The sequence below is a fragment of the Pogona vitticeps genome, chromosome 2 (assembly GCF_051106095.1).
Source record: "Pogona vitticeps strain Pit_001003342236 chromosome 2, PviZW2.1, whole genome shotgun sequence".
Lineage (NCBI taxonomy): Eukaryota > Metazoa > Chordata > Lepidosauria > Squamata > Agamidae > Pogona > Pogona vitticeps.
The window spans coordinates 56670801-56698538 of NC_135784.1; the positions used below are offsets into that span (position 1 = coordinate 56670801).

The 27738-nt window shown below is 43.1% G+C and overlaps 2 protein-coding genes across 3 annotated transcripts in view; one reads left to right on the forward strand and one right to left on the reverse strand.

Moving 5' to 3' along the window:
* Window positions 1-465: 465 nt before the first annotated feature.
* SEC13 (SEC13 homolog, nuclear pore and COPII component) lies at window positions 466-26647 on the reverse strand. Of its 2 annotated transcripts, none has more exons than XM_072989487.2 (9): window positions 26462-26647; window positions 18919-18963; window positions 18150-18265; window positions 17278-17429; window positions 13576-13709; window positions 13256-13389; window positions 12273-12393; window positions 8096-8242; window positions 466-1280 (listed from the first exon to the last, which is right to left on the reverse strand). In XM_072989487.2, the coding sequence occupies exons 1-9, from the start codon at window positions 26645-26647 to the stop codon at window positions 1170-1172; spliced, it is 1146 nt and encodes a 381-aa protein (XP_072845588.2). In that variant the 3' UTR covers window positions 466-1169. The 2 variants fall into 2 exon arrangements, with proteins under 2 accessions (XP_072845588.2, XP_020647092.3); XM_020791433.3 differs by lacking the exon at window positions 26462-26647 and adding an exon at window positions 22527-22671.
* LOC110077864 (cullin-associated NEDD8-dissociated protein 1) overlaps window positions 26305-27738 on the forward strand; it is a 32178-nt gene continuing 30744 nt past the window's right edge. The window contains exon 1 of the mRNA XM_020791407.3: window positions 26305-26704. Within this exon, the coding sequence (XP_020647066.2) occupies window positions 26637-26704 (68 nt within the window). The 5' untranslated portion in view covers window positions 26305-26636. The remainder of the gene's footprint in view (window positions 26705-27738) is intronic.

Below are 27738 nucleotides of genomic sequence, written 5' to 3' on the forward strand. Positions count from 1 at the left end.
AGTTGAAAAAAAAATCAGATTTCTACATTAGAAAGAACTACCTTTGCTCTTGATACTGGGTAGCAAGTCTTTAAATTTGGCTCCTAAGATGGATGAGGTGGTGGAGCCTTCTTCAACCTGGTACCCTCCACTTGCCCCCCTGGGCATTCCTTGCAGGTACCAGACTGGAGAAGGTTGAGCTAGTGCAACCAATTCATGGGAAGCAACTGGCAGGCTTCTGTATATACATTTCCCCTGCCATTACTACTACTACTCTGTTTTGCTAATACAAAAACACGACTTCACTTACACAACAGTTTCTTGCTGTTTGACTCCAGTGATTTTAGATTCAAGTGAAATAACAAAGTATGAAAAAAGCCCTTCCTGGGGGACCTACCTAGGGAAGTAAAACATTTTAGTTGTAAAATGATATTAACAAGAATTGCACAATAAACACCTACAAAGAACACCCTTCTTTCCACACAATTCAGAAAACACCGTTTTAATTGGACTTTATTCAGTTCTTTAAAACAAAATGAAAGAAAAAAGTACAGAAAGGGCTTAATGTTAGAAACGCAGTATTTTGGACACCAAATTTGTAAATTCTGCCAACCATACATATAAAGACAAACTAAGACAAGGGTAACTTTGCATTTCTCCCTCCTCCTGCAGGTGTAGATGATAGCCTCTAACAAGCTCAGACTGCTTACAAAGCAGGTCTATAGCTTCTTCCTTATTGCTGAAAAAGAACCTATAACCAGACTTTAAATGATGAGAGAACTGTAAAATTTTATATATTTTTTTAAAAAAAACATGTTCTGAGAAGTATTGAGCTGTAGGGATGTAACCTCTCCTCTTCATACAATCACGAGTTAACCGAAGGTTTATGAAAGTTCTCCACAATAAGAAAACAAATTCATATTCAAAAAAATAAAAATAATTAAAGTAAGAGCAATATAGTGATCAATACCTTGTCATGCACAATTTGCCTTAAATTTTAAAAAGTATCACCTAAGGCAAGGTGCTATGGTATAGATTGTGACAGAAAGTAGTTACAAAACTTTCTTGAGAAGTGATTTTTGTTTGTTCCAAATTCAGTAAATCTGGCTTTATAGGAAAGTACTTAAAAAACCAAAAACACATGTTTGTTTGTTTGAACTGAAAATTCTTGATTGTTGTTCATCCATTTGTCACTGTTCATTCTGCTGCCCTTCTGTAATAGCAGACACTGCTCCTTGGCCCTTATTTACATCACTGATGCATGCCCATTGTCCATCTACAGATTCTTTCCACAAAGTTACCTAAAAAGTGGAGACAAAATTAAAGCATTTAGATTAGTTCCTTCCATATGCATAAGCCTGTTGAATGTCTCTAGCATTCGCCCCATAAAGTTACAAAGCTACGAGCTTTTCTGTCTTTGGGGTGGCTACTCATAGGCAAGATTTTCTAGGTTTTGATTTTAAAGTTTTTCCATACAATTTCTACCTTAGTTCTGTTCCAGCAAGATGTATATATCGGCAAGTCTTCTATTTTCACATTTACAAGGAGAGTGAGCACTAATAAGCTCAGTAGCATGTGTGTTTGCAGATGTCATACACAACCAGAAAACCAAATGGCATGCCAATATTTATGCTACATAATATGATTTCCTGTATTCTGTACAGTTTTAACTTAGAGAGAAAAAAAGGAAAACCTGTATTTCTTGGGAAGAGGAGGAAGTAAAAACTGGGTAGTAGGCAATGGTTTAAGAGTAGACAAATGGGATTAATAAAGAAAAGCATTTGGGGCCAATTCCCAGTTAAGAGTATGATCAAATGGCTTATAAAAATTATGAACGATATGGAGAGAGAAGAAAGTTTTTTTCCCTTCATAATCTTAGAACTCAGAAGGATAATGGCTCAGATCAGATTTGTTTCAGTATAACAAACCATATTTCTTCTTCGTGGCCTCTGTGAATACACACATATGGGTTTAGTCTGCGCCTGCGCTGACATTCTCGGAGCATTCTAGAGCTAAAAGTAACAATTTTATGGTGTGATCCCCCATGAGGCACAAGCTCCTCCCACCCAAGATTCCCCTCAGTTCCTTTTTTCCGCCGTGCTGTAAAGTTCTACAGAGCATAGAGCTATTTCCACAGGGGTTTTTCCCCTTAGCTTATTGATCAATTCCCTCTAAATTGGATTCTTTCCCTTCTCAATTATCTAATCTATGATCCCCCGTGAGTTGTTTTCTTTTTTGCTTGCCAGCTATTTGGCTTGCCCCCCCCTCCCCCGCACACACACACACTTCAACTGTTTGCTTCTTTCTCCTTTCCCGCCTTTTTCGGCCTACTCATTTTGACTCTCAGGCACATTAATTATTTTCTGCCTGAGTAAGCTACATCTTACCCAGATAGGTGCAGGCCGCAGTAGGGGACCCGACAATGCCAAGGAGTCCTTAAAATCTAAGTCTACATCAACAGAGGAATCCTTGCCAGAGGCTAGCGAATTTGCCTCTGAGGAGACAACGTGCCAGCTCTACCTGCACAGACTCCGGGATCGCCTGATAGCCTCTGCTCCAACTGGCCATTCAGTGACTGCGCTACCGTCCAGTCCGGCCATGGCCCTTTTAGCCCTACATGAGGGCGGGCATTTGACGTTCCAGAGTTGGAGCTTAAGTCTCTCTATCTCATGAGGAGAAGAGAGTGAAAAGGAGGCATGTCTCACCACACCCTCTCTCTGAGCAACCATGAGAGAGACTGGTGATGGATGATTGTTTCAAGGGGCTTGTTCAAGGGACCCTGCAGGAGTTAGGGCTCTGTCGCCCTGTCCCTTGGAGAAGAAGGGCCTCCTGTTGCCCCGGTCACCTTCCCTGACTGTCAGTAATTCCTCCTGACATGGGAAGTGCCTCTGTGTGTGAGTGCCGCACACCAACCCTCCTTCGTGCGCCTGCTCATGTAGCTGCGACTTCTGGAGGGAGCTGCACACCGAGGCTGTAGATGTGCCAGCAACATAAGGTAAGGCTTGGGTTTTCCCTTTGGGGATGCAATGGGCCCCTTCAGCTCCTGCGGCTAGCCCTGCATGTCAGTGCTTTGCCTGTCTGGGGTAACGCCCTTGGGTGTTTGGTGTATTGGGCCTGATTTATCAGAGGCCTTGTTCACGTGGCTGCTATTTCCAAACCAGGTGCCAAGGCAAAAGCTTTCTGACAGCATTTGACAGCCCTAGTTTGCCTCTGAAAGGGGGGGCTGCAGCAACTCCCACCACTAGCCCTGCTAGTCAGTGATATTCCTGCCTGGGGTAGCACCTGCTGGTGGCTGTTAATTTGGCACAAAACAGTCCTCTTTATCAATGGGCTCGCTCACAAAGTAGCCTGCGGCCCTGTCTCAGGTGCCAGTGCCCGCATAGGTCATAAGGAAAGGACTCACAAGGGTCCACCTGAGAACCCTGCCGCTGTCAGGTAAGTCTGGATAATTTTCCTCAGGTAGGTCCTGACACACTGACAAGGTTGCGTAGGACCAGTCCCTTTTGTTTGGGATAGGAGCTATGAGCTCTCGGCCACCATCACCATCCCGCTCTACCTGGCATCGTTCTGAGCCATGGGCTATGGAGTGCTTTATGCCTCCACATGCGCTTTACAGATGTAGTGCTCCCTCGAACTCGGCTCTGGCATCATAATGTTTGGAGCCTTGATCAAACCTGCTGTTAACCCATTCAGGTTTGAGACTCACATGAGTTGCTGGGGGGTGGAAGAGTTTCCAACCAATCTTCCTACACCCCTCTTGGTTGTCGCAGATGGTCACACTCCTTTACTGTCAACAGATGAGTTCTTTGGTTGGCGTTGTTGTTTTTGGTTGCCGTGTAGCCACGTACTCCTCTGCCATGAGGGCTTATCACCACTTATGGAGTTTGATTCTGCCCACCCTGCAGGTAGCTCATGTGCACGCTTACAGTTCACGCCTTCCGCATCACTGGGAGGCACTGTTGCAGGTGCATCACGAACGCACTGCTGCTCGATACGCCTGAAAACCAGTGTCTAAGCAACTGACAGGTTAGGACCTGCCATTTGTTGGTGTATGGCTTTTAGCCAGAAAAATGTTGTTATTCTTGATAACCTGCTCAGGCTCTAGAAGGTGACACATTCATTGTGCGGTAACATCTGCAAGAGCCTGAAGATGTTCCCATCAGCCTATGGCATTCCGGGAACGTTAAAAGCCTGAACCCCAAAGTTACCAGCTGCCACCCCTAGACATGTGGGGAGGCAGTACCTTGACTGGCAGAACTGCTGGTAGGACTGCAAACTGAGCGGGCTCTTTACTTCTGTGTTGTTGACCAGTCAGTCCGTTTGACTTCTTTCTGTTGTAGCTACCAGCTTTGCCACTATCTTCGATGTATGTTGAATCCATTAGGATCGACCTCAACTTGGAAAAGATTTTTGTTCTTTTTCTCTACCATACAACACTCTGGCAGGAAAGATGCTTTCCAAATTCCAATCCATCTCGTGTCAAGGCCCATTATGATCGAGCACGACCGGTCCTGGCTTTGAATCTTCCAATTCTGGACATAAGCTCGGATCTCACTCCTTGAACGAATCTCCCTCCAATATGATGCGATCCATTATCATCCTCTGTCACCTTCAGTATGCTTCTTTTCATTCGCACAGCTCACTTTTTGGTTAACCGCATCCCGTCTATTGGGAATGGAGGAACCACCTTTTCCAGACCCAGCCATCACTTAGCTGAGCACTTACACTAACTATGCTGAAGCTAATAAAGGATGCTTGCACCAAGCCACTTCCTATTAAAGATCTAGGAAGAATGTATCACAGGTACGAGGTACGAGGAAATGGCATAGAAATTTTGGGATGACTCCAGTCCCATTTCTATCATCGTAGAACAAATTTATCCAAAATGAGAAATGATTTCCCTGAACCCTACTAATAAGAATACGGAAACATTGATGTCTTTGGCAGGGAGACTTATTCCCTTCATTCACTTCTGCTCCATGTGGCCAACTATCAATCACAATAGGTGCCTACCTGGAGCAATTTTGGTCTCAAATTCTACATCTCTTGAAATCCATTAAAACAGAGCTTAGAAATTCTTGCTCTGAGACCACAACTCTAGCAAAGCAACACAGAATTGCTGCTTGACGTGCAAAGGGCTTCAACTACTGTCGCATCCTTAGAATCTATAGAAGGCTCACGTAGTCACGATCCACTGGCTCATCAAGGACACATAGGACAGAATTGAATGTCTTCCATTACATGGTACCAGTCTCTTCAGTCTTAGACTGGTGACACTAGAAATATTATTATTATTTACACAGAATAGGAAAACAGCTAAATTATATATGGGCTGACAGCCCTTTCATCCCTCTTTCAGTTCTACCCATAGTCCTTTGAACCATATCTGGAGTTTCAGCCTCCCAGACATTTCGGTTCATACAAGAATGTCACCACATCTCTCAAGGTTACATTATATAATTGTCTTTGTTCCCCTTTGAGTAACGTTAGACTCACTCTTTTTGTCTATATCCTCCAGGAAGAGACCTCTGCCTCCTGGGCAAACATGCCATAATCCAAGTTCCTACATCTGGCTTATGCATGGCTTCTACTTCTGTGCTATTATATACATAGAAAGGACGGAGGCATCCGTCCCATCCTTGGTCTCAGAAATCTTTCATGTGTATTCTACCACAAGTTTCAGATTCCAGCCTCAACACTATTATCTAATCAGTAATTCCTAAGGTTTCACTGCCATCCAATTTTTCAACATTTGCAAGGTCTTTCAGATGGTACAGGACATCAGTTTGATAATAACCTTCCCCTGCGAGATATGGACATCTACCTGTACTGGTACTATAGCGTATGTTTAAAAAAAAAAATTACTAGCAATCATCTCCCCAAATTCATGACCTCCACGGCTTCAGTGCTAAAGCAATCCAGACTCAGCCTCAAACCACTCCAATAGTGGAACACCTCTTTTGACCAACTAGAGGATCCCTAATCCAAGTAATTCCAAGTTCGATTCTATCACCATTGGAAAGTATCGACCTTCAATGTATTCACTGGGTTCCGTACGCCGACTACAGGTTTTATTGCTCCTGTGCAGGTGCAGATGGAAACACTGTCGGGGACCTATTCATATGGCAGTGGACAGAGAATTTGCCATAACTCTTCCCTCCGATACTTTTCATTCTACAGAGAATCTTCCATCACCATCATTCCTAATCGAATGCGATCCAAATTCCTCCTTGAGGTACTTGGTCCTAGTTAGCCTGTCTCAGATCGATATAGACAGACACATGTCAGTTCCCTCTGGTTCCTCACCTCCTGACTTCCATGAACTTGGCAACCTGGGAAATACTCCCACTTTGGCATCAGTGCTCGATCGAGCTCAAAAATCATGAACTCAATGTCGATGTGTAAATAAATAAATCTTTATTAAATATACTGAAACAAAGAACTACCTTACCAACTTTCTTAGAAACTGTTGCCTACTTGGCTTTCTGTTTATGCTTTAAAATGTTATATATCTGCTATTGTTGCCCATTAACCAGATTATTCTGGTTGGTAGGACTTTTGTCTCACTCTAGGGTCAAACATCTTTTCACAGGACTCAGTACCACCCGTCCTCCATCTAAACGCGTTGTTCCTCAATGGTCTATAGATTTCTAAATTCACTCATGTGCCCGCCATTCGAGCCCATTTTCTCTTCAAATGCCAAATTACTTACTTTGAACAGCCTTCCTAGTGGCTGTCATATCTGCCAAGGGAACATGTGAAATAGCTGGATTGTAATTCGATCCACATGTTATTCAATTTTCCTGATTAAGTGACTTCCTACTTTAATGTCTCATTCCTGACGTATTCGACTAATTTTCATGTTTATCTATGCTTCATCTTACCATCATTCTTCAGATCACCATCATCTCCTTTAGAGCACATGCTCCACAATATTTATGTAAGATGCTCACCAGCATTTTCTCTGGACACTACCAGAGCTTCTAAACAGATGACAGGCTCTTTTGATGCTTTCATTCTTTCCATTTCAAAAGTCCAGTTTCTTCCTATCCATCTCTAGATTGATGGTCCAGGCTGTATCTGTGGCTTGCCAGCGGTCAGACGAGTCACCGTCTAATCAGCTTTAGCCTCGCTCCACGGAGTGTTGTCTACCTCGGCTGCATCCAGAGTAGAATCGAGACTCTCGACATCTACCGTGCACCAATATAATCCATGCCATCTACCTTTGCAGAGCAATACTGGCTACACGTAGGTACATGCAATACCACTGGATTTGGCAGAAATGTGATGCCATCCTACCGTGACGTCCCACCTGCCAATAAGTAAGCTTGCCAGTCACCCATATGTGTGTATTCACAGAGGCCACGAAGAAGAAAGAAAGGTTACTTACCTGTAACCATGGTTCTTCGAGTGGACCTCTGTGAATTCACACTACCCACCCATCCTCCCCTCTGTTGTCACGGGTATCTTATTGTTGTATAACTCTCATGCCCGGCGGACAAATTGCAGGAACTGAGGGGAATCTTGGGTGGGAGGAGCTTGTGCCTCATGGGGGATCACACCATAAAATTGTTACTTTTAGCTCTAGAATGCTCCGAGAATGTCAGCGCAGGCGCAGACTAAACCCATATGTGTGAATTCACAGAGGTCCACTCGAAGAACCATGGTTACAGGTAAGTAACCTTTCTTTTATTAAAGTCATAAACAATGTCCCCATCCTGTCTCCTATTTCAAACTGTAATCCACAACTCATTAAAGCAGTGTCATTTTACGTACTGGTCATATTGCCTGGGAGATTCTGGCAGCTGCAGTTCAAAAAGTTGCATTTTAAAGCTCTGTTTTGAACCAGGTAACTGGCATAAACTCTGGTTACAAATCAGGATTAGATTTTGAACTTTTCTCCAGATAAAAAAATTTGAAGTCACATACAAAAGAACTGACACCAGCATTTGGTCGCCCTGGTGGCAGGGTAAAGGTAACACTGGAACAGGTTGCTGTCCTCTGAAGATGCCGGCCACAGAGACTGGTGAAACGTTAGGAAGAACAACCTCCAGAACACAGCCAAAGAGCCCGAAAAACCCAGAACAACCAATATTGGAATTATTGTAATACTCACTTTGTTGTCTCCTCCAGACACTGCAAGAATATTTGCAGTAATGGACCAACTAACATGCCAAACCACATCATTAAACTTGTGTAGCAATTTGGGTGACCAGGAGTTTCCTGAGGCATCATCACACATCCAGATAAACACTCTGCCATCCTAGGGAAAAACAAACAAAATCATAAATATAAAGGCAAATTTACTTTCAGCCATGGCAAGGAAAAATTACCATGTTCTTCTCGATGGACATCTTATCTGAGCCACTGGCCCAATATATGAGATGTGTGGTACTTATTTTTAAGCATCACTGAAAATCTGTAATTACAGTGGTGCCTCGCATTACAATGTTAATTCGTTCCAGTGAAATCACTGTAGAACGAAAACATTGTAAAGCGAAATTAAAAAGCCCATAGAAACGCATTAAAACCTATTTAATGCGTTCCGATGGGCTTAAAACTCACTGTCCAGCAAAGATTCTCCATAGGGCGGCCATTTTTGCTGCCTGTCTTGCAAGGAATCCGTCCCTAAACACAGCAGAGAGCCATTTTATTTACCTGGTGGCCATTTTGAAACTGCCGATCAGCTGTTGGAAAATCGTCGTTTTGCGAAGAATTGGTTCCCGAATTAGGGAACCGATCATCGCAAAGCGAAATTCTCCCATAGGAAACATCGTTTTGCGATCGCGAACAGTTCATTGTAATGCGATTTTGTTATTAAACGAAGCGATCGTAATGCGAGGCACCACTGTACTGATTCACACACAAACTGCATTTGGTTCCAATATACAAGTGCCAACATAATATACTGAATATCTCATCTAGACTTTGTTTCAGATTACTTCTCCCTTAACAACAATAACATTCTATAAAAGACAAGGTTAGGAAAAATTGGAGGTATTGGGAGAAGAATAACATCTAATATTAGATGGATTGACTCAAAACAAGACATACCCTTTAGACCTACAAGACCAGAACAGGGGTGTTAATGATTAGACCATCAAGAAGTCATTAATTTATAGAGTATAATAAGTCAGATGTCATTTGATGACACTATATACAGAGTTTAGCAACTCCCTGGTTATGTAAAGTTTGCCTTATTTTACTTATCTGCTCTATTCTGCCATGTATATATTATATTAGGCATCCTTCAGTCTCGAGAGACTGGTAACTTGTTTTGAATAGAGGACTTGGAACAGCGTCTAGTGTGGCTGAGAAGACCAATTCGAGAGTGACAATCACTTCTACACTGAAGACAAATACAATCCGTCCCCTGTCCAGCTCCCTGATTTGGCTGGTTTCTGCCTCTTTGCCTCTGCCTGCTGGATAAGTGCCTCTTTGAATTGGGAGAGGCCATGCTGGACTGCCTGCCTCCAGGCTGAACACTCAGATGTCAAAGTTTCCGATCTGTTGAGGTCCATTAACGCCTTCAGATCCCTCTGGGGCAATTTCCCTGCACTAATTCCTCATACAGGAGATCTTTTGGAATCCGTCCGTCAGCCATTTTCACAATATGCCCAAGCCAACGTAGACATCGCTGTTTCAGCAATGTATACATGCTAACAATTCCAGCTCATTCTCGTCGTTTAGTCGTGTCCGACTCTTCGTGACCAGAGCACGACAGGCCCTCCTATCTTCCACGGCCTCCTGGAGTTGTGTCAAATTCATGTTGGTTGCTTCGATGACACTATCCAACCATCTCATCCTCTGTCATCCCCTTCTCCTCTTGCCTTCACACTTTCCCAACATCAAGGTCTTTTCCAAGGTCTTCTCATGAGATGGCCAAAGTACTGGAGCCTCAGCTTCAGGATCTGTCGTTCCAGTGAGCACTCAGGTTTGATTTCCTTTAGAATTGATAGGTTTGTTCTCCTTTCAGTCCAGGGGACTCTCAAGAGCCTCCTCCAGAAGGCACCTTCGGCAGTCAGCTTTCTTTATGGTCCAGCTCTCATTTCCATACATCACTACAGGAAAAATCATAGCTTTGACTATTCGGACTTGTTCTAGGACTACTCTATTTGGAACTTTGTCCTGCCAGGTGATACCAAAAATGCGTTGGACACAACACATATGGAACATGTTCAGCTTCCTCTCCTGCCATGCACAAAGGGTCCAGGACTCGTTGCAGTAAAGGAGTGTACTCAGGACACAGGCTGTATAGACCTGGATCTTGGTATATGCCATCAGCTTCTTATTAAGTCATACTCTCTTTGTGAGTCTAGAGAACATGGTAGCTGCTTTGCCAATGCCTTTATCCAGCTTGACATCTAGAGAGTGTCAGAGATTGTTGAGCCAAGGTACACAAAGTCATGAACAACCTCCAATTCTTGTGTGGAGATGGTAATATGTGGAGGTGAGTCCATGCCTTGGCCCATGATTTGTGCTTTCTTCAGGCTGATTGTTAATCCAAAGTCTTGGCAGGCCTTGCTAAAATGATTCATGAGTTGTTGGAGGTCTTCAGCAGAGTGGGCAACAGCTGCATCATTGGCAAAGAGGAAGTCCTGGACTTTGGTCTTCACTCTCATTCTAGAGAGATTAAAGAGCTTTCCATCTGATCTAGTCCAGAGACAGACACCTTCTGTTGCAGTTCTTCAGCATGACAGCAAAAAAGATTCCAAACAGGGTCATCGCAAGGACACAGCCCTGTTTCACTCCACTTCAGATGTCAAAGGGATCTGATGTTAAGCCATCAAAAACTACAGTGCCCTTCATTTCCTCATGAAAGGACCTGATAATGTTAAGGAATCAAGGTGGACATACAATCTTGGGAAGTATTTTAAAAAGGCCGTCCCTGCTAACCAGAATCAAAGGCCTTTGTGAGATCTATGAAGGCCACAAAGAGTGGCTGTCTTTGTTCCATTTTTCCTGCAACTGACTGAGGGAAAATACCATGTCAGTGGTGGACCTATTAGCTTCAAATCCACACTGTGATTCTGGATAGACTCTGTCTGCAAGCACCTGGAGCCTCTTCAGCAAAACATGGGCAAGCAGCTTCCCTACAACACTGAGAAGAGAGATGCCACAGTAGTTATTGCAGTCACCCCTGTCTCCTTTCTTCTTGTACAATGTGAAGATGTTTGCATATTTCATGTCCTGCGGTACTCCACCTTTCCTCCAGCAAAGACAAAAGATTTCATACAGCTTGGTGGTGATTATCTTTTTGCAGCACTTCAGCAGAGATGTTGTCCTTCCCAGGTGCCTTGCCAGAGGCGAGGGAATCTAAGGCCGCTTTTATTTCTGCTAAAGTTGGTTCGCTGTCCAACTCTTCCCAGACAGGCAGGCACTTTACGTTATTTAAAACCTCTTTGGTTACTACTTTCTCTCTGGAATATAGCTCAGAGTAGTGCTGCACCCAGCGTTCCATCTGCTGTGCTGGGTCCTGGATGATCACGCCTGGAGCAGACTTCAAAGGAGCAGATTTCGTCTGTATTGGACCTAAAGCCTGCTTGATGTATTAACTAAATAACAGCTCAATAATCTTACAGGTCTCTACATCTCTACATGTTGGCTTTTCATATCTAGTGGGATTTTTATCTAAAATGTTTGAATACATAATCCTCTACCTGCAGAGGGGGGGGGGGGAAGAGAGGTATTTACAGACAGGTATAAAAGCTGCTGTCTTGAACAAAATTCTATTTGGATGTCTCAGTGCAGCATGAAAGTGACCCGAGGCTTTCACTAGAAAATGGCCTTCAAGTTATAGCAGCTATAAACACAGTAACAAAGTGAAATAGTTGCAATCTGCATTGGTGGAGAGTCTAATTACACCAATGAAGTCACAGATCATCAGGATGGAGATAATAAAGACATTTTAGCATTATAATAAAGACATGTTACCAAATAAACATGCTTAAAGTTTCCACCACATTCTTGATTACACTGAACACATCTTATTGAAACAATTACTGGCCAAAATTCTTTTACATAGTTACATCTGTATAACTTTAAGTTACTCAAGTGGTTCTGAAATTCACACCAAAGAAAACATAATATCTAGCAAACAGTTTTGCAGGCAAGTTGTGATCTAGAATCCACAAAGCTAGTTGTGCAAGCAGCTGGACGATCAGGCACAAAATGCAGATTGCTTGGGCATAAGGCCTTGCAAACATCTGCAGACATAACTTTATGCTATGCCAAATGCAATTTAACTTCAGCCTATATGTATTTTTTACTCCCTTCAGACATTTGATTTTTACCTGTGAGCAGCTGGCAATAGTGCTTGTTGGCAAGCCTATGGAGGGAGCCCAGGCAACATCTCTAACCCAATCACTGTGAGCTTCTAATTTCTGTTCTTCTTTCCACTGGCCATCTTCTTCTCTGGCAGAAATGTAGGGAAAAGAGATGCAAACTGAGAGACCCCAAACTTTGCCTCATCATTATTTCCTTCACTAAAATTTGCTTTGTTGCAATAACGGAAACGGCTGTCTTTGCTAAATGAGGAACAGAAGCTCTGAGCAGGAACTGCATTCCAGCCCCATGCTCATATTAAAATCACAAAGAACATTCTTATTTTCTTCTGATCAAAATACTTTGCAGCATGACTTTTCAAAACTCCCCATGTTATATTAGCAACTGTTTGGGAAAGACATAGTACTTTTTCGGCAGCATCCTCTGAAAAGATCCAGAGGAATTATTGGCCAGAAACATAAGAGGGAGCAAAAGCCTGCTGCAAATGCAGAACTCCCTTGACCTGGAGCCTTAGTCATCGTCATCATCCAACAAAGGTATAAGGAATGCCAGTGTAGTAGAAAATGAGAGAGGGAGGAGGAGGCGAAACCCACTACTGGAGAGGAAAAGAAGGCTTTTAAGCAATCTAACATTTTGGACAGTTAGTGGCAAGGCTGAAAGAAGGATAAACAAAGGACTGTCTTTCACAGTTTTACATACACAAAAAAACTGTTAAATAAGCCTCACAGGGCAGAACAGAGTGTGATGTAGTGGCTAGAGTGTTGGACTGAAGAGAGAGTATGTTGTAGTGGTTAGAGAGTTGGACTGAGACTTAAAAGAGACCCACATTTATTTCCCCACTAAGCCATGAAACTCAGGAGGGAACCTGGGACAGTCATTCTCTCTCACCCTAGCTGACCACAAATAGGGATTGGGAGGAGAGCCACATAAACCAGCTTTAGCTCACTGGAGGGAACGTGGGATGTCATTCTAAATAACAACAGCAACTTACTTCCAGATCTTGATCAGGTTATCACAGCCACCTGAGGCAAAACGCTTGATGTAGTTTGGCTTTTGGCTTGACGGCTGGTCTATAAGGCTTCCTGGTACAACCGCAGGGGCCCAGCTCACAGCATTGCAGCCAATCTGTGAAAAATAAAATTCTGCAATATTTTTACTCAGAACTAAAGCAAGTGCCCAAATTTCATTCTTGAGTGCCCACTATGGTAACAGAATACAGTGACATTTCCTGAAATAGCCTTTGAAGGGTCACTCTCTTGTGAGGTTCTGAATGGTATTTTAAGAAGTGTTACAAAATGAATATATACTCACAGTGTGTGCATTGCTGATTTTTTTCACTTCCCACTGTCCATCACCAGTGTAGCTCAACAGAGAGATGGCCCCATCAGAACTGCCACAAGCCAGGATCAATCCATAGTCTTGTGGTGCCCAACATACGGAATTCACTGTCAGAACACACAGAGGTTTGATTGGATTATAGTACAGAACAGTTGGAAGTCCAGATAAAAGCACCCGCATGCTTGTTGGCCCTAGAGACATGTTAGAGGCAGCAGTAGACACAAGAGCAGCCTCTTCTTTCAAGTGGGATATGTAGATCATACTAGGCTGATAGGATTTCTTTTTAAATGCAAGTATTAGATTTTTAAAATAGTGTCAGTGTGGCCTGTATTGGCATAAACATTTTAAAGCTGGTGTTGATCCCAGAGCTGCTGTACTATAGCTAACCAATTCACACAACATCACTGTACCACATCTGCAAATACTAGTGATGACAGGATACCTGCAACAGCAGGGAATTTCTACAGGTGGCAGTGAAATCACTGTAAAAAGATGCAGAAGGCAAGAAGAATCCATTGTATACAAATACCATTTGTAACTGAGTTGCTGTTTTCATGTCGGTTTGTTCCACTCAAATGTACTGTACATTTAAAAACATCCTGATAATTTGCATCTTTGCCATCTGGTTCCAGTGTAATAGCCAATATGAAGTACTTCTCTATCTGCCATACCCCAACTATTTCCCCCTAAATGTTATACAGTAACTGAAAAAGATTCATGATTTTAAATGCAAGGGTGTTTCCATGACAGCTAAAACTACTTCTCATGTTAAAAAGTCTCCAGTATCCAGTTGCTGGTGTGAATGAAAGCAGTGGCAATACGTCGGGCTTTTGATGAAGAATGTTCATTAAATATGTGGCTTCACCTTCATTTACAACACTTGTGATTTAGATAATATGAAATACAGGGATTTCTGCAGTTTACTATAAATAACTAAGATAACACCAACACTAAACACAAGTTTGGATGTATGGAAACTGTTGTTTGCTATTAACTCGGGGCAAACTGCTAACTCAATGAGAGGAAAGGACAGAAGGGGCTTTGAAGGCACAAAGAACATTCTCAGTCTTTCATAGTTTATAGTATTTGGAATATAACACTTAAAGAGATCTGGAAGGTCACAATGCATGTTATTCATAGGTCTCATTCATAGGTCTGTAGGTTTTGTCCTACAAAATGTCATTTTATATATATATATGACATTTTGTAGGACAATACCTACAGACCTATGAATGAGAGGAAGCTAAATGTCTAGGTTCCAAACAGGCACTTGCTGCCTAGTGTATATGCAAGTGACCCACATTTCTCAAAACTTCCACCAGAGGGCTGGAGTGAGCCTTTACCAGACCAAGGGTGGATGATCTACAGAGGTCTTGGAGCCACATGGCCCAGGCCTTGACCTTGGAGGGCTTCACTTACATCCATGACTCCACCTCTAAAGAAGTTCTAACAAAACTGAGTTTTTTTAAACTGATGCGGTCTCCTTGCACTTAGTGGCCTTTTTTTTAAAGTAAACAACAGAATGGGCCACAGCAATAATTAATGAGACACTCATTAGGCCCATAAGGAAGAAACCTAATTTGGTGGCGGACGAAATTGGAAATTATAGGCCCGTCGCCAACATTTCTTTCATCAGCAAAGTGGTCAAGAGGGTGGTGGCTGATCAGCTGCGGATGAAACAGACACCCTGGATCCGTTTCAGTTGGGCTTCAGGCTGCGCCACGGTATAGAAACGGCATTGGTCGCCCTGTATGATGAGGAAGGTTGAGGGGTAAAATGTCTCTGTTGGTCCTCCTCGACATCTCGGTGGCCTTCAATACCGTTGACCACGGTATCCTCCTGGGGAGGCTCTCTGAGTTGTGAATTGGTGGCCTGGCATTTGCCTGGCTTCGATCCTTCTTGGAGGACAGTCCCCAGAGAGTACAACTTGGTTACAGTGTTTTGGCCCTGTGGAATCTCAATTGTGGGGTTCCACAGAGGTTGATTCTATATGAGGCCGCTGGGTGGGATTATCAGGGGATGTGGAGTATCGTGTCAGCAGATGCTCTACATCTCTTTTTCACCAACTGCAGGAGATGCCATTCTGTCCCTTCAAGCTGCCTGGGGGCTGTACTGCAATGGATGTAGGAAAATGGGCTGACAAGACGGAGATTCTGAGGATGGGTGACCCTACTGTAGGTGGTTTGGGAAACTCTCGTTTTGGGGGGTGACCCTTAACGCTAAGAGTGGGGTTTGCAGCTTGGGGATCCATCTGGACCCGGTGCTCACCATGGAAACTCAGGTGGCATCGGTGGTCTGTACCGCCTTTTTTCATCTCTGGTGGATAGCCCAGCTGCGACCCTATCTCAATGTCGGGGCACTCACTACCTTGGTACATGCGCTCATAATTTCAAGATTAGATCACTGTAATGCACTCTACATGGGGCTACCTTTGAGGCTGATGCGGAAACTCCAAGTGGTGCAGAATGCGGCGGCCAGACTCCTTAGTGGAGTTAAGAAAATACCACCATATCTCATCCACTCTGGCCGCACTGCATTGGCTGCCCATTCGGTTCCGCATTGATTTCAAAGTGTTGATGCTTACGTATAAAGCCCTAAACGGTTTAGGGCCTCGATATTTGACAGAATGCCTTCTCCCACCAAGATCTACCTGTATCACTCGATCGAGTCAGGAGGTGAGGCTGAGGAGCCTGACGCCGAGGGAGGCCCGGAAGGAAAAAACAAGAAACCGGGCCTTGTTGACGGTGGTTCCTCGCCTCTGGAACCTCCCTCCAGAAATTTGTGCGGCCTTGTCGCTGGGTATTTTTAAGAACCAATTAAAAACTTGGATGTTTAAGCAGGCCTTCCCTCCAGTTAATACTTAAATTTCCCCTTTCATTTCCCCTTTGTTATTTTTCCATCTTGAAGAATCTGTTTATTGATTTAAAAAATTTTCTTTGTTACATTTATATGCTGTTTTTTATTTGTTTGGAAGCCGTCTAGAGTGGTCGCAAGACCAGATAGGCGGGGTATAAAATAAATAAATAAATAAATAAATAAATAAATAAATAAATAAATAAATAAATAAATAAATAAATAAATAAATAAATAAACAAACAAACAAACAAATACATAAATACATACATAAATGAATAAATAAATATTTGAGGTGGAGATGAGGTGTTGACAGCCCCTCAAAATATGGTAAAATTGCCCCCACATCCCCTAGAAGGCACAAAGAATCTTTAAAGTCCATTTTATTCCAATAAAACGACTTATTTATTTAATTTATATGCCGTCCACTCTACCCAAAGGTCTCTGGACTTGTAGGGGGTAGGGGCTCTGCGGGCTACATGCTGCACACCCCTACTTTAGAATGGTGTTCATTGTAAAGGAGTGGCTGCAGTCAGATGCAAGAATCAGCAAAATCTGCAAGTCCTCTTATAGGGTTCCTAGTCTTCCAAATAAGTTTTCCAACTTTTACTGTTTGTGCAGTTGAGTCAAGCTTCAACACAACATTGCATGTCAAAGGACATTGAACTGTATAACAAAAACTCATTGTGCTCAGTTAAAGAATACAGACCAAAAATCTGTGATTAGAACTACTGTACTCCTTTTCTAATCAGTGTACGGAAATTACAATTGAAGTCATGTAAAAATATTACACTTTCCTGCTTGCACTGAAAAGTGCCATACCTGAGGAATCATGCCCCGTATATTCATACGTCTTTTCCCAGGTACCATTCTCTTCTTTCCAAATAATAACTTTCCTGTCATAGGAACAGGAAGCCAAGATGTTTCCATACATAGGATGAGCCCAGGCAACTTGCCACACTGGGCCTTCATGCCTGCAAAACCAAGGTGAATTGAAAGAAGAGAAGGATAAGTGCACCCAGCCTTTCTTTACAGTTGTTTACACACTGGGGTCATTTCGAAGTGATTCAGAATCATATTACACTTTAAACATTATATACTGCCAAAATATGGAAAGTAAAAACCAAGAAGCAATTATACCAGAGAGGCGTGACTTCTACTGTCTGAACAGATGAGTCAGGATAGTTTTGTTCCCACCCTACCAAAGGTTTCAGAGCATCTATTCACTAGATTTTTTTTCTTTTTTAAAAAACAGAAAGCTAAAGAAGAGAAACCATGGCAACCAAGGACAAGTGGAATTTAGAAAAGCTTTGCAATAGGGATGGAAATTGTCACATTATCCTCTTTTAGAACATCTATTTCACCTCCTTAGTTACTCAATGAAGGGTAGATGCCATAATGCCCACCTTTTGCATTTTAGCTGTCCAACTGCCATCCCAATTAGACCACATGCAAAAATTTCCCTTCCCTGCTTTTTGTAAATATATTCAATTCAGTTTCCATTCCAAGAATACTTAATTCTAAGCATTAGATAAACAGATGTGGAGGTTATATTGTCAAGTTCATTGAACATCAATATATAAACAAAGCATATCCATTTTCACTCTCCAAAAAGTCAATGATGATGTGATTAGGAAAAGATAAATAAAAACGGGAAATGTAGCATGAGATTACCTTGTCTTCAATTGACTCACCCTCTTAAGTCAGCTATGAGAATTTGCCCTCCATTCCTTACATCAAATATTTTGACTGATCTGTCTGAGGAGCAGGTTGCCAGCCGTGTTCCATAATAATCCATCTGAGCATCATGCTGGGACATAATAAAAAGGCTTTCATAGCAATGAATTCTAACTTTATTAATACAGACATTTTTTAAATCTTAAAAAATAACCTTTAATGTTGACACAGTGCAACTGAATGAAAAATTACCACAAAGTGGCTGAAATCCTGTTGCATAAAAATTCTTAATTTTCAGTATGTATGTATGTATGTATGTATGTATGTATGTATGTATGTATGTATGTATGTATGTATGTATGTATGTATGTATGTATTCATTCATTCATTCATTCATTCATTCATTCATTCATTCATTCATTCATTCATTCATTCATTCATTCATTCATTCATTCATTCAGCCTATCTGGTCATTGTGACCACTCTAGGCGGCTAGAGTGGTCGCAATGTACATTCTTAAGCACCAAATAAAAACTCTCCAGTCCCCATCACAATTCTTGGGAGTGTGCACATGAGCACATCAAGCCAGCATGCATGCATGTCATCAAAAATCGTGGTAAGGAGGACTGAAAATAATGAATTTGATAAGCAATAGAGTTTCAGCCAGTACTTTACTAGAAAATAAGTTGTAAATAATACTGTATCAGACTGTATTTCTGCCAACAAAACAGAAACACAACACTGACAGCCAAGCAACAGGTAAAATAATAATAATAAAAAACTTACTATCATATCCTCATGGGAAGTGTCCACTGTATTGATTACAGACACCTAATGGGAAAATAGAGATGGTTAGACTATGGATAAATCCTAACCTTAGATTCCTAATCAAGTATTAAAATATTTCATTATTTTGTTTCAAGTGTTTAACTAAGATTTGAATATATTGTTTAGGACCACTGATCTTCTGAAAGCCAAGATATCCAAGGAGATAGGTAGAGTCAAAATGGGTTGGAAAACAACATAGCCGACATCCTGCAATCTGTACATGTACATTACAGTGGGGCGGGATCTGCCTTTCCCCTGAGTACTTCCAATTGTGCATTGACATGTGGGCAACTGCCATTTGGATGTATCTGCACAGTGCCAGACTGGATCTGAACGTTCCTATTTGTCACCAGATTCTGACAATTGTAGTGTATGACCAAAAGGCCAGAATTGTTGTTTAGTCATTTAGTTGTGTCCGACTCTTTGTGACCCCATGGACCAGAGCACGCCAGGCCTTCCTATCTTCTACTGCCTGGACATGATAAAGGACAACAATGGGAGGAACCTAACAGAAACAGAAATATCAAGAAGAGGTGGCAAGAATACCCAGAGGATTTATACCAGAAAGATTTGGATTGCAGCATGCTTTGGATACCCCGGACAACCCAGATAGTGTGGCTGCTGATCTTGAGACAGACATCCCGGAGAGTGAAGTCAAGTGGGCCTTAGAAAGCATGGCTAACAAGGTCAGTGGAGGTGATGGCATTCTAGGTGTACTACAGTTGTGCCCCGCTGGACGATTACCCTGCTCTATGACGAATCCGCTTTACGTTGACGTTTTTGCGATTGCAAAACGATGTTTTAAATGGGGTTTTTTCACTGTGCGATGATCGGTTCCCTGCCTCAGGAACCAATTTTCGTCGGGTTTCAAAATGGCCACCAGCTGAAGAAAATGGCCCCACGCTGTTTTCTAGGACGGATTCCTCGCTTTACAGGCACCAAAAATGGCCGTTGTATGGAGGATCTTCACTGGACGAGCAGGTATTCAGCCCAATGGAAAGTACTGAACAGTTTTCAATGTGTTTCAATGGGGTTTTTTATTTCGTTTGAAGTTTTCGCTCTACAGTGATTTCGCTGGAACGAATTAACGTCGTCAAGTGAGGCACCACTGTACTTAAAATCTTAACAGATGATGCTGTTAAGGTACTACATTCAATATGTTAGCAAGTTTGGAAAACTCAATAGTGGCCAGAGGACTGGAAAAGATCAGTCTACATCCCAATCCCAAAGAAGGCAAGTGCCAAAGAATGCTCCAACAACCATACAATTGCACTCATTTCACACGCTAGCAAGGTTATGCTGAAAATCCTCCAAGGTAGGCTTCAGCAGTATGTGGACCGAGAAGTCCCAGAAGTACAAGCTGGATTCCGAAGGGGCAGAGGAACTAGAGACCAAATTGCTAACATGCACTGGATTATGGAGAAAGCCAGAGAGTTCCAGAAAAAACATCTACTTTTGCTTCATTGACTATGCAAAAGCCTCTGATTGAGTGGACCACAGCAAACTATGTCAAGTCCTTAAAGAAATGGGAGTGCCTGATCTATCACCTTATCTATCTCCTGAGAAACCTATACATGGGACAGGAAGCAACAGTTAGAACTGGATATGGAACAACTAATTGGTTCAAAATTGGGAAAAGAGTACGACAAGGCTGTATATTGTCCCCCAGCTTATTTAGCTTATATGTAGAATACATCATGTGAAAGGCCGGACTGGAGGAATCCCAAACCAGAATTAAGATTGCTGGAAGAAATATCAACAACCTCCGATATGCAGATGATACCACTCTGATGGCAGAAAGTGAGAAGGAATTAAAGAATCTCGTAATGAGGGTGAAAGAGGAGAGCGCAAAAAAACAGTTTGAAGCTCAACATCAAAAAAAAAACAACAACAACCTAAGATCGTAGCCACTGGTCCCATCACCTCCTGGCAAATAGAAGGGGAGGATATGGAGGCAGTGAGAGATTTTACTTTCTTGGGCTCCATGATCACTGCAGATGGTGACAGCAGCCACGAAATTAAAAGCCGCCTGCTTCCTGGGAGGAAAGTGATGACAAACCTTGACAGCATCTTAAACAGCAGAGACATTACCTTGCCGACAAAAGTATGCATAGTCAAAGCTATGGTTTTTCCAGTAGCGATGTATGGAAGTGAGGGCTGGACCATAAAGAAGGCTGACCACCGAAGAATGGATGCTTTTGAATTGTGGTGCTGGAGGAGATTCTTGAGAGTCCCCTGGACTGCAAGGAGAACAAACCTATCCATTCTGACAGATATCAACCCTGAGTGTTCACTGGAAGGACAGATCCTGAAGCTAAGGCTCCAATACTTTGGCCATCTCATGAGAAGAGAAGACTCCTTGGAAAAGACCCTGATGTTAGGAAAGTGTGAAGGCAAGAGGAGAAGGGGACGACAGAGGATGAGATGGTTGGACAGTGTCATCGAAGCAACCAACATGAATTTGACACAATTCCGGGAGGCAGTGAAAGATAGGAGGGCCTGGCCAGAAGATACCACAAATGTGCTAGGTACATACCATCCAGGATGAGTCAATGCCCTCTGAAGGATCCTTTAATTAGCAGCCCAGATTTTTAGCTTTTTCATTATCCGGCTTTTGTATCCACATATAGTAACTGGAAATATCATAATATTGATGCTCTTGGCCTTGGTCTCTGGTGTTATGCCTTTCTACTTTACGGATTTTTTTCTAGTTTTTTTGTATCTGCCCTTCCAAACCTCACTCTTCTTCTAACTTTTGGCAACCTCTATTTTGATTAATGATTCTTTGCATTATTCCACAAATAGGATAAAGGAATGTTTTCCAACTTAATAAAAATTAAGTCCAGGCTACTTTATTTGCAAACATAAGGTCAGAAAGAATATGTCTCACAGGTGTATTAATCATGACAGCTACATTGGGCTTCTAGGCTACAAGACAGTAGATCTTTAAAAAAAAAAAACAACTTCTAGGCTGGAAGACAGTAGATCTTCTTTTTTTAAATACCTGAGGTAGTGAAGTGGGGACACTGCCTTCACACTGACTTCTTGTGGAATCCCACAGGAAGCTGGTTGCCCCCCCCCCCCCCGAAACAGGATGCTGGACTACATGGTCCTTTGATTGGATTTTGTGCTTTGGTCTGATCTGTTCTTAACAAGCTGCTGCTTTTGTTTTCCAACCAACAGAGCACGAATTTTGCCAGCCAAAAGGCCTCAGCAAAGTATAATAAGTCCAGGGGAAGGAGGACAAAGTACAAAAGCGTGTTTCTGCTGGAGGATTTCTACGCAGCCGCCTTAGAAAAATAATGGAACTGGGGAGCGGCTAGTTTTGTTTGAGCCCGAAAGAGGCTAAAAAAAAAAAAAAAAAGCATATGGGAACACCCCCTTGCTCGATACAAACCCCCCCCCCCAGGTCTCTGGTGCTAACACACATCCCCCTCAGCGCACCCCATGTCTAAACCACCTACTGGGCAAACATGGGGGCAGAGGCAGAGGGTGAGCCCGATGGACCCCAAGTCGGGGCAGAAGCTAATTAACGAACCCCCTTAATTATTCCTAAACGGTCTCACCATCACGACGGCAAACGGTGTGGAGAAGTGTCCCCAGGCCGGGCGACTGCGCTTCAACAACCGCTCTCTTCGCCGCTCACAGACGTGGCAAATCGCTGCCGGGCTGTACGTACAGTGAGGGAACCCGGCCGGCCGGAAACACGGCCTCCACACCAAGGTTCCGCCTACTCTTCGATCCCCTTCCCTCCCCGCCTCCCGTTGACTGATTTTCTCTGGTGTGGGCGGGGGCCGCGGGCTCTGGGCTTAAAGACACCCATTGCTTTTGCGTTTCTGCAGTTTAGTTCTTATCTCTACCGGGATAGTCGCAAGCGATCGTCCTTTCCCTTCAGCTTGATGACTGGCACCTCAAAGCTGGCCGTGTCGCATCTCGGGAAGCTTTCAGTTCAAATGCTGACCGAGTCTAGGTTGCAAGATTCTTCTCAGTCAGCCTCAGTTTCCATGTCATCAAATCTTAACTTCTGGATGATCAAAATTCTACCCCTCCATTTCAGCAGGATGATATACATGGGATTTATAATCCCGCGCCAGTCCTGCCCACCACTTTGTAAGATATTTACTTATCCCAAATAACTCTGTCCTCTGCTACAGTATACCAGCTCACAATTAACGTACTGTAATAACACCAAACGCCCCAGGGCTTGTTGCTGAGTTTTGAATGTCTGGTTAAATTCCTTTAGCTCAGTGGTTCCCAACCTTGGGTAATTCGGATGTTCTTGGACTACAGCTCCCATAAACCCCAGCAAGCACAGCTGGCAGTGAAGGCTTCTGTGAATTGCAGTCCAAGAGCGCTTGGTTTACCCATGGTCAGTAACCACTCCTCTAGCTACACTGCAGAAGAGCAGAGATTCACAAAAAATAATAACTTCAAGTTTCCCAGAATAGACCACACCTTTTCCTTATCAACAAGCACTTACAGTCTCAGTAAGTCACCCAAGACATTAATAGCAGAAAGAATAAAAGGCTTCATTACTGACAGGTGAAATTGCACACTGACAAACATGGCTGTTTTCAGCATCATGTCTCAACAGATTCACTGCTTCCAACAGACTAAGGAAAGGGGGAAATCTCAGAGCAGAGAGAGGGGACTATCAGAGGCAGGAGGGAAAAATTTGTTTGTGCTGGATAGATTGACAGTCACCCAAACCCAGAAAAGCCTCTCCCAGCTACACCTACGAGAGGCAGCATGTGAGGTTGCAAAAACTCCAAGAGGGCTAAGGTAGAGCACATGTATACAAAAAGTAGAAAATAATAATATGCACAGTTGTTGGATTACTATTACTTTTCTACTTCCCAAATCCTGTTGCTTAGCATAGTAAATTAGACTACAGTAGGCCCGTTGAATCAATGGGGATTTGGTGAGTCAGCTCCACTGCAAGTTCCATTGATTCGAATGGACCTATTCTGCAACTTTGAGTAAGTTAGAGAGTAGGCCCCCTTGTATTGACTTGATTCAGTGGACCTGCTTGTGTGTGATTTACTATGATAAACAGCTGGGTTTTGTTCACTAGTACGTTACTGACAATATGAAATATTGATATACAAATTCAGAAATAGTAAGTTACCCATTCTTTTTGTACAACCACGCCTTCCATACAATCAATAGCTTGCCCAGCATTCATCCTGTGTAACTGGACACTACTATTGTACATTCTTTGTTTAGATCAGAGGTGACCAAAGTAAACAGCCCAGCAAAGCCATTTTTGCAGGCCCTGAATAACCTCCAACTTGCAAAATAATTGCAAAAAGAGAGAGCAAATTTCCATTGTTAAAAGGTTTTAGAAACAGTGATTTTACAATAAAATAGGTTGCAGAACCCATCAATCTCTCTCCTCATATGGTACATCTTGTGCATAAGAATAATGACGTACAGTAATTACTTGAAAAAAAGTAATTTTATTTCTTCGCGAAGGCTTTCACGGCCGGGATCTAATGGTTGTTCTGGGTTTTTCAGGCTCTTTGGCCGTGTTCTGAAGGTTGTTCTTCCTGACGTTTCGCCAGTCTCTGTGGCCAGCATCTTCAGAGGACAGCAACCTGTACTCTGGTGTAGTTGGCTTGGGAGTGCAGTATTTATGGCTGTGAGATAGGCTTTTGTCTTTTCCTGTAGATGGGTGATTAGTGTGTATTGTTGTGGGTGTATTGTTGTGCTAAGGGGAAAAGATTATCTGTTCCTGTGGTTGACAGGTGTCATTAGCTGGTCTTTTGTGTGTAGTGATCCCCTGTCCTTGTGCGTGGGTAGAGTTTGTTGACCTTTTGCACGTAGTATGTTTGATAGCTGGGAGCCAAGTTTTGTTGAGCTTCACACTTTCCTCCAACTGGGACACAAGGTCTACAGATGCCGGCCACAGAGACTGGCGAAACATCAGGAAGAACAACCTTCAGAACACGGCCAAAGAGCCCAAAAAACCCAGAACAACCAATTTTATTTCTTACTTTAAAAAAATAGCAGCCATAATTTTTATGATAGAATGTGTGGATAAAAACAAGGTGAAGAAATAAAAGTTTCTGTAGGAAGAAAATGTGATTTGGTGTTTTCCTTAATATTTCCAAATTCATTAATGTATGTTTTATTTTTCCCCCAAGAGGAACTGAAAGATGAGACAGCAAACAAACAAAACGGATTTTTAAAATAACGATCTCATTTCCAGATGCTGTTTAGAAATTAGAATAAAAGATGTAACAATGTTTGCCAAATTCCTATTTAAAACCTTCTTAATGAGTTTGCTTTGGGACGAAATATAAATGTCTAGAAACATCAATATTGATTTTATTCTTATGAAAACCTCATTTTTTTTCCTGACTGTTTTCTTTTCTGTATTCTAAGTGATTGGTCTCACAGTATATGGAATAATAATGAGAAATCAACCACCAGTTACTTGTGGTGACTTGGCTGAAAGGGTTAGCTTCACTTCTTGTTGACAAATAATTAAATACTTCCAGTTTGGCAGCTAGCTGTACATTGTAGGGAGAACAATATCCTGGAACTTTTTTGGGGGGGAGCATTCCCTGGAACATTTCCATTAAAGGACACCGTTTCTCTCCTGTTTTTGTATTCACCACTGGAGTGTATTTTCAAAAAAATACTTCTTATTTTGAAAATGTTCTAAGTTTCAAGTCTTTTTATATCATCATTATCTATGCATTTTATTTGTAATGCAAACAACCTAGAAGTTTTATCATATACTAAAGTCGTGACTGTCAGTTTGTAAGACGTGAGCTGTTAATGTTAGGACTTTTCGGGGGTCGTTATTATTTTGGGTTGCCTCTATAGAGCAGAAGCGACTTAACAGTAGTAACAGCAATGCAAGTGTACTAAATAAAACCTCGGCGTCCACGCTGCAGACATCTGAGCGTGCTCCCAGCAGTTTTCGAATTGAGATTTCACATCGCGTTTTTTGTGCCCGTTTAAAAAGTGCTGTGTAAACAATGTCTAGAGCAATCGCTGATTTTTTTTAATTTGGTAATTGCAGGTCCATTTTGACAGAGAAACTTGTCCTTCTCGCTGCCCTCCTCCGTATTCTGTGTGTTAACGTCAAGAGATCCTCAGCAGGGTACCATGATTTATATGATATCGCCGCCTCGATCACGGTGGTGTCACGGTTGTCATTTAGGGTGCAGGATGTTGGCAAACATCTGCAGTTTTACTGCAGTAGGAACAGAGTAAACCGCTGGGACCGAGAGCTAGAGTTGTTCTTGCTGTCTCTCCCCCCCCCCCACCCGCTCTTGTAACTTGAGAGGCTGCAGATGTCTGTCAGTAGGTGGCGCCCTTTAGCCCAGCTGTAAGCTCTGACTATTGGCTCTATATAGTGAGATTTATATATATCCTATGATAACAGTGCAGGGGCTCAGCTTTTCCAGCGACTTCTAACCAGAGGAGGGGGTTGGGGGAGAGAGGGGGGAAAAAACCCAGAGAGAGAGAGAGGAAAAGCACTACCCACCACCACCCCGGCTCCCGGTGTCCTTTTCTGTCGCCATATTCTCCATGCAGATCTCCAGCCGCCCGAAGGCCCTTTGCTCAGGGCAGCGAGAAACTTCCCTTCGCTCTTAAAAATACCTCCGCTCCCAGCCGGCTGCAGCGAAGAAGAGATCGCCTTCCAAGGCCAGCTGCCCAAGATGACGAACATATCTTATCACATCTCCAACCTTCTGGAGAAGATGACGTCCACCGACAAAGATTTTAGGTAGGAGCCGAGCTGGGGTGGGGAGGGCGGGAATGGCAATAGCTGATGTCTTGCTAGGTTGGGTGGCGTGGCTTTTGCCAGCCGCCCTGGCAGTTGCCACACACGTGTTGGTGGGGTCTGGAAGGCTCGAGGTGGAGAAGGGCAGCTAGAAGAGGAAGAGAGAGAGAGAGAGAGGCTGCACAACAGAGCCCCTCCTCCTCTTCCTCCTGCACTGCTGTCTGTGATGACCACAGGCAGGCCTGATGAAGCAGATGATAGAATGTGCCGCAGGCTTGGAGGGCGGGGAAGGAGGGTCTTGCATCCTAACATTTCCCTTGGTGGCCCTTAGTAGCTTCAGGTTAGAATAACTTCTTCATCTTGCTGCTGTAGAGCTGGAAGGAGCCCTATGGATCACCCAGCCCTGCCCCTGTCCAGGAGGCCCAGTGGGGGAATCGAACTCCCAACCTCAGGCTCTGTAGCCAGATGCCTAAGTAACAGAGCTATCCGTGCACCCCTTATGTCTCTCCGTTGAGGGGGAGGTAGAGATGCACTTCCACACAGCTGTAGTGGGAGCTGGGGAGGGAGAGAGAGAGAGAGAGAGAGATTATTCTGAATTAGCTATTAACTGGCCAGGAAAGGCTTGGTTGCTTTCCCTGAGGCGTGTAAGAAAAAGAAATGGGACATTGGGCGAGTAAGGTGTGAAACTGCCTCGTAAGGGTCACTAGGCCGCTTGTGCTTGTGCAGTCAGCCCAGTCTGGCACCGAGTGCCATTCAGGAGATGCCATGAACGGGAAGTAATAGGCAGGAAAAAAGAGCTGTTGGTCAGGGGTGTGTGGCGGAATCAGTGGCCAAATGAAAAGGCTGAAATTCAGCCCTTGGATACATGACAGCACCAAGTTTGTAGCTCAGTATAGAAAATAATTAAGTCAGAGTATGCTATGTCTGAGGCCTGGAAGGGAATCCCTTCTCTGCCCATAGAATGTAGGACCTAAATTGGCTTAACTCCAAGCGACATGATTCTGTTTTATCCTGTTTGTAGTTTGGCCTCTTCCAAG